This window comes from Elephantulus edwardii, unplaced genomic scaffold (assembly GCF_000299155.1).
Source record: "Elephantulus edwardii isolate Elephantulus edwardi_28Jun2011 unplaced genomic scaffold, EleEdw1.0 scaffold00120, whole genome shotgun sequence".
In the NCBI taxonomy this organism is placed as follows: Eukaryota; Metazoa; Chordata; class Mammalia; order Macroscelidea; family Macroscelididae; genus Elephantulus; species Elephantulus edwardii.
This window is the reverse complement of record NW_006399870.1, coordinates 1,251,377-1,259,124: the sequence shown is the minus strand read 5'-3', so window position 1 is coordinate 1,259,124 and position 7,748 is coordinate 1,251,377. Positions and strand designations below refer to the sequence as shown.

The 7,748-nt window shown below is 40.7% G+C and overlaps 1 protein-coding gene across 1 annotated transcript; it reads right to left on the bottom strand.

Annotated features, from left to right (window-relative positions):
• Window positions 1–4,756: 4,756 nt before the first annotated feature.
• On the bottom strand, window positions 4,757–5,686 carry LOC102847086 (olfactory receptor 8A1-like). The gene has a single exon (XM_006892843.1). It carries the CDS (start codon window positions 5,684–5,686, stop codon window positions 4,757–4,759), a length of 930 nt encoding a protein of 309 aa, XP_006892905.1.
• Between the last annotated feature and the right edge of the window lie 2,062 nt (window positions 5,687–7,748).

Below are 7,748 nucleotides of genomic sequence, written 5' to 3'. Positions count from 1 at the left end.
AGTGTCCTTACTCAAATTCCTGTTGTCCGTTTCCTATCCAATGGTTTTCTCAGTGTTCCCTGCCTGGTGGCACTTACACGGGTGCCCTCACACAACAGCCTCTGCTCCAGCAGGATCCTGGATCCAACAGGATCCGAATAGTCAAGGTCAACTTCCCACCAACCCACTAGCCTCTGGCTGGTCTGCAGAGTTCACAGAAGCCAGCTGGCTGGCTCGTTTTGGGTGGGAATCCAAGAGAGCTTGGCCAATTTCCCCACCTGTGGGCATGCCCTTAGGTGCTCTCCCAGATAATCAGCTGTAGTAAACACAGATAAGATCCTACAAGCCTTTCTTCTGCCAGGTTAGTTCCACAACAGCTCAGTTGATAGCTCTGGCTTATGTCTAGATCCATGGTGGTGCCCTGAGGTCACAGGGCTGTGGTGGGGGCTGAGGTGCATGGTTTGGAGCTGGAAGGAGGGTGGGGGAAGGGGAGGAAAGCAAGGGACTAGGGGGGTAAGGAGCACAGGGCTTGGACACTACCACCAAGAGTTAGGGGCGGGGCTTGGGCGCTGCTGTTTGATTATGCAGCAGCACCCTGTGTGTTGGGGGGGTCGCACAGTGGCAGGTAGTCTTTGCTCCTCTGGAGTTCCGCGGTGGATGGCTGACTATTGCTCTTCCTGGGTCTCTTCCCGGCCCGTCTGGCAGCGGAACTTGTCTCTGGTGGCGGAACTCCGTCTCTGGCTGGCCATTTACTTTCTAAAGAATGTCTTGGTAATTGCACTGCCAATGAAATAGTATTGTGGCCCACTCTAGAGAGGTCCAGCTTGATTTTAAGATGTGACATTCTCCACCTTATCAAACATGCACATCTTAATGCACAGAAACTTATATTTTTTTCTTGATTAATGTGTATGGAGGTAACCCTTACAGAAAGTGCAAACAAACAGAAATGAAGTACTCCAGGATGTTGGAAAAGTTCTTAGATGGGAAAACACAAAACACGTATAGTTTTATAATTTATGGATCTATCTACTAACCAGACTTCACTATTTCTTAATTTATACTGAGATCAAGTAGTACTACAAAATAATTTGTTTTAGATCTCTTTAAAATATCTTTTCGGTAGTGAATTAATGTATAATGTGTGGGACTGCTAATTGAAATGTCAGTGGTTTGAATCCACAAGTGGGAGAAAGATAGATGTTTTCAGATTTCTTTGCAGGGTTGCTTCCAAATAGGACTAATACTTCAAGCTATAACTTAGTGGACCATATTCTAGAATCTGTTTCTGTGTTATCTATTATTGTGAGAGGACCTTCATTACAACAACTTTTATAACTTCACAGGCATGATCTACACCTTAAATCACAATGTTGAACCTGATAGGATTTACCACTTCTTAAGGGAACCAAACCCCTTTTTCCTGGGCAACTGGAAAGTTGTCCCCTTATCCTCAATGGAGGAGTCACATCTTTGTGTCTGGCTGTTTGACCTCAAGGACCATGGACTTCACCCCTATAGGAAAAGATCCAGGGTGCACTAGGATGAGTGGACACTTTCTGTGAGTTGGAGACATTCTTTAGAACTAGGAGACCACTTTGTGGTCACCAACATGGTTGCCTTTAGGTGTGACTCTCACCAATTTGGAACAATACCACAGTTAGGAAAAAAAAGAGCATTATTTTTAATGAACCAAAATAGAGAGCAGTATCCAATCCCAGATCCTGTCAGTTCTCTGGAAATGGTATGCCATTTTTATGGTTTCTGTAAAACCAAGGAGAGTATTCACCTTCATTCCCCTCAGGGAGCATCCTGGCTGTTGTTAGGTGTCATTGAATTGTGTATGACTCTTAGCAACCCTATGAACAACAGATCCGAACCCTAGTGTGGTAGAGATGATGAGGGTAGCACTGGTTAGGGCAAAGTTCAGATCTGATGTTTATAAGATCACTGTGAGTAATATTTAGCTTGATGGCACTAAACAAGAGCAACATCAACTATAATGTTGTTCATTCCTAAAACTATCAGCATTAATTCCTTCATTAAATTCCTTTATTTTTGTGAAATCTAGACCCATTTCTATTTTCCTTAATAAATCACCTATTGATACATTATTAATACAAAACAGTCATAGATGACAAGAGGGTGAATCTTTTGGATAACCTAGGCTGCCGATTCTAAATGTTTATCTTTGATGTTGTCATAAAAAAGAGGAGAACAAATTTTGTACCATAGTAATAGGATTTATGGAGTAAGTTTGGGAGACCTCAGAATAAATGCTGAGAGTTTAAAAGGACAATTAAGTTTGTAAATACTTAGAGAAGAGTTCAGGATAGGGAGAATAGATTCTAATTGAAGGAGGATGTGGAATTGAAAACATGTTGGTAGCAATTCCACTACTGGGAATATACCCCGAAGAGACCATAACTGTCATCCACGCAGATATATGCACACCCATGTTTATTGCAGCTTTGTTCACAATAGCAAGGAGTTGGAAACAACCTAAGTGCCCATCAACGAACGAATGAATAGAGAAGCTGTGGTATATTCACACAATGGACTACTATGCTACATTGAAAAACAAGGAACTCATGCAATATTATTCAAAATGGTTGACTCTGGAGAACATTATGCTGAGTGAAATATCCCAGTAACAAAAGGACAAATATTGCATTGTACCACTGTTGTAGAACGGGAATGATCTTGGGGTTGGGGAGAGACTGAGTAAGATGGGTTCAATAATGTATACTGCACTGAAACAGAGGAGGGAGAAAACTGTTTAAAAGAGATATGTGATTAGGTATTTCTGTCATGACAGGAGTCTAGAGCGATGGCTACATGGTAGAGTGGACCTGCGGGAGGGTTTGTAAAACAATGAAAGAATCTTTTCTTTTACTTTTCTAAGAGGGTAGTGTTCTGGGGTGGGGGGTAGCCTTGGGAGGGAACAAATCTACAACAATGAATGAATGGAAATCCAAAGCCTCTGTACATTTTCACTGAAATTAATAATAAATTTAAATTTAAAAAAAAGAATTAAGTTAGAGTAAGGATGGCAATGGATTTATAACTGCTCAAGCTAATAACACTATATAGTGGCATGGAGGAGGAATAGTGGAAATGTATCCACATTTACAACATTCCTCTTACTAAAACCATTTATGGAAAATAGGTACTGCATTGGAACATGTATCTCTGGATTGGAAATTATGATATTGTTAATACTTCTAGCCTTAAGCTTAAAAGATTATAATGTTCAAAATTATTTTTTATACATTTGCTTAAATTTTTCCCTCTTTTAACAACTAGGATCTAGAGGGAAGAGAAAAGACCAGAGAATGGCCAAAATTATTAGGGCAGCTATTGCTGCCAGTTTAGGGCCTGTGTCAGGAAAAGGAAGTCTTACTCATATACAATGCCACCCAAAGGTAATAAAGGAGATCAGAATTGCTTCCACTGTGGAAAGCTGGGCCACTTCAGTAGACAGTGTCACAGACGAGAGCTACAGATAGACAAGGGAGTACAGAGGAAGCTCCCACTCACTTGCTTTAAGTGTGGCTCTGAAGGACACCTGGCCAAGGTGGCCCACATCAGGTCCTTGTTCATGGCAGACAGGACTGACAGGCCCCAGCTCCAAGCTGGAAGCAAAGGAGGACGCTTCAACAATTTAGACCCTCCCAGAAGAGCTGTGGGTAAGCATTAACGTTACTGGTAAGTAAATTCATTTTCTCCTGGACACAGAGCCTAATAATTGGTCCTAAAAGCCTTCTGAGGTCCCAACTCTTCTCACTATTTCTTAGTTGTTGGCATGGATGGAAAACCTCTAAGCAGTTCCTTACTTTACCTCTACCTTGCATGTGAACTTCCGAGTTGTAAAACAATCCAGTGGTAGATGGAATTTCCTCCAGCACTTAAGAACCATAAATGACATAGCTGAGCCTCTACATCTTGTGGTTCCTAACCTCTACACTATAATAGATAATGTGCTAGTCTATACGCCTTTTATTGTAAGAACCAGCTTACCTCTGTAACTTGATTTGTGCCACTATTAGAACCTCTACTCAGAATATTATTGCTTTTCAATTTTTGACTCATGCACTTTTAACTTGTTAGTTAAATTTGTATCTTCAAGGCTGCAACACTTCAATGATACATCTTCAAGGATGTGTACATGTACGGCTAAGCACAATTGATAAGAGTGCATCTGAATTCCAAAATCAATCTCCATAATAGTCTATGTGTTTCCTACTGCCAAAGGGGCCCTTTAGAGTAGTGAGAGAAGATCTTCACCCTGAAACCCACAGCGTCCCTTTTCAGCAGGAAGTAGCTAAGAGAATACGCCATCCTCCTTTCCTTATGAATCAGGGTGAAGTCTCTCTCAGGAAGGAGAGATAGGGAATGGCAAAGGACACACTGACAAAGGAGATTAATCAGAACTGGCTTCGGCAAGCACTATGGCACTTGGACAATTAAAACAGATATTCGGGCTGGGGGGTGGGGGGAGAAGAATGAACTGGGGAGGAGGGTAGAGAAAACAGTGCAACAATGAATGAATGAAAACCTAAAATCTCTGTAAATGTTCACTAAAACTAATAAAATTTAATTAAAAAAAAAGAAAACATGTTGGTTACAATTAGTAAGACACCAAAGGAAAGTGGATAAGACAGAAAGAAGTCAGTTACAATGTAGAAAAGTAGTTGTTTCTCATCCATAGCTGATATTTCCTCTAGTATCTTTAACAATTCACTTTTAAAATTGAGAAAGAATAATAACATTTACATCAGCACAACTTCCGTCTCAGTGTTTTCTGCATGGCAGCCTTCACTTCCTTGTTTCTCAGACTGTATATTAGGGGGTTCAGCATGGGGATTACTGTGGTGTAAAACACAGAAGCTACATTTTCCTGAGCCAAGGAACTTGCTGTGGAAGGTTTCAGATACATGAATGCAGTAGATCCATAGAACATCCCCACTGCTGTAAGGTGGGAGCTGCAGGTGCTGAAGGCTTTGGACCTACCCTCTGTGCTGCTGATGCGAAGGATGCTGGAGAGGATGAAGCCATAGGAAATAAGGACTGTTAAGCTGGTAACTATGATGTTGAATCCAGCTAAAAAGAAAACTGTCATCTCAATATCGTATGTGCTAGAGCAGGAGAGCTTCATGAGAGGAAGGATATCACAGAAGTAATGACTAAGATAGATCTCACAATAGGACAGTTTTAACATGAGGCCAGTCTCTATTGTTGAGCCAATGAACCCCATGGCATAGACCACAGCCACAAGCAGGAAGCAGATTTGATGTGACATGATGATGTTATAAAGCAAAGGGCTGCAGATGGCAACGTAGCGGTCGTAAGCCATCACTGTCAGCATGTAGCACTCGGCAATGACAAAAACAAGGAAAAAGTAGAGCTGTGACATGCACCCTGTATAAGATATGTTGTTTTTCTCTGACACAAAGTTCACCAGCATTTTAGGGGTGATGACAGAGGAATAGCACATGTCTACAAATGACAAATTTCTGAGGAAGTAATACATGGGAGTGTGAAGCTGGGAATTCAGGTGAATGAGTATGATCAAACCCAGGTTCCCTACCATGGTGACTATGTAGACCCCTAAGAAGAGGAAAAAGAGAGGAAGCTGGAGCTCTGGCCGATTTGTTAATCCTCCTAGGACGAACTCTGTCACAGTAGAGTGATTCTCTGCAGCCATGGAGTTGAAATCCTGTGGGGCTGGGAAAGAAGAGCCTCATGAAAGAATGTAATTCTACTTAGGGAATCTAGTTTTTTTTTTTTTTTTGCATGTCAGTCTACTTTTTATTGTAAGGGAATCTAGTTTTGAACATTTGTCTCAGATATAGAGACTTTGGGCTCGTCTAAAAATGTAGATAACACAACATAGGCCAATTTAATATTTTAATGTGCATATGTCTGAGAGACATCAATCATGTGCAACCATTACCAGTAGCCATTGGCAAAATTTTTGTCACCATAAACAAAAAATACATTCTGAGGACTACTTTTTCTTTTGTTCTTCACTCTTGTTTATAGTAACCACTGCTAAACTATACATTTCCCTAATATATATTGTAATTGTGAACTCATGCTGTATTTGTTATTATTGTCTAACTAGTTTATTCCATTCAGGCCAATATCTATTTTAACTGTCCATTCATGTTATGGTATAGATAAGAAGAGTTAATATTATCAAGAAATAAATATCACCTAACACTATCTAGAAATGAAACACAGTAACCAGCAGAATTATAATAGTCATCTTTGCAGAAATGGACAAAGCTATTCTCAAATCTGCATAGAAACGATTAGAGTCTCAAATAACGAAAACAATCCTGGAGAAGAACAACAGTGTAGAAAGACTCGGGCTTCCTAATTAAAAGAGTCTGGCACTTGTAGGATTATGGACTTAATAGAAATGAGGATGGTGAGACTTATCTCACATGCTTTGGACAACACATGATGAGAATGGATAAATCCTTGGAGAATGACTTTAGGTAGAGGGTTGTTGAAAAATAGGAAGATCATCCATAGAGTGGCTGAAAAATAACAATGATTGCCAGGATGATGCAGGACTGGATAATGTTCTATTCTGTCCTACATAGGCTTGGTGTGAGTCGGAACTGATTCACCAGTACCTAATAATAACAACAACAGAGGAAAGAAATGGTCGATATCACACCAAAGAGTTGGAAACAACCTAAATGCCCATCAACAAACGAATGGATAAAGAAGATATTCAAACAAAAGAATACTACACTGCATTGAAAAACAAGGAACTCATGAAATATTATTCAAAATGGGTGACGCTGGAGGACATTATGCTGAGTGAAATATCTCAGTCACAAAAGGACAAATAATGCATAGTGCCACTGTTGTAAATCAGGACTGACATCGGAGTATAACCTGGAGTATTTAAAAAGTATTGAAGCCTAGATTCCCCCAGAAATCATTATTTAATGAATTATTATGTTATACTACATGGACATTGACAAATAGTCTTGTCCATACTAAATATTCAATCAGTATTTATTGTAACATTAAAATTAAACTAAAATTGTTGTTGTTGTTGTTATGTGCCGTCGAGTCACCTGCGACTCATAGTGACCCTATGTGCAACAGCCCTAAACCCTGCTCTGTCCTGTGCCAGTCCCACTGTCTCTGACTCACCTACCCCGATTACCCCACTCACTGACTCAATCCACCTCAGAAAGGGCATTCCTGTCTTGCGCTGTCCCTCCACCCTCCCAAGAATGATGTTCTTCTTCAAGGACTGATCCCTTCATGCAACATGTCCAAAACATGTCAGATGAAGTTTCAGAATCCTTGCCTCCAAGGAGTAGCGTGGTTTAACCTTTCAAGGATGAACCTGTTTGTTTTCTTAGCAGCCCATGGTACATTCAATATTCTTCTACAACACCACAGCTCAAAGACATCAATTCTTCTATCCTCCCTAGTCATTGTCCAGCTCTCTGATGCATAGCAAGTGATTACAAAGACCATGGCCTGGATCAGATGCACTTTAGTCTCCAGAGTGACACCACTGCTCTTTAGTATTTTGGAGAGGTCCCTAACAGCAGACTTTCCCATCACAATGTTATTGTTATGTGGTGTCGAGTTGTTTGCGACTCATAGCAACCCTATGTACAACAGCCCTAAACCCTGCTCTATCCTGTGCCAATCACATTGCCTCTGACACACCCATCCCGATTACCTCAGTCATTGAATCAATCCACCTCATAGAGGGTCTTCCCCTCCTG

What these genes read in the sequence shown, in the direction of transcription:
- LOC102847086 (XM_006892843.1), bottom strand. Translation starts at nt 5,686, where the DNA reads ATGGCTGCAGAGAATCACTCTACTGTGACAGAGTTCGTCCTAGGAGGA.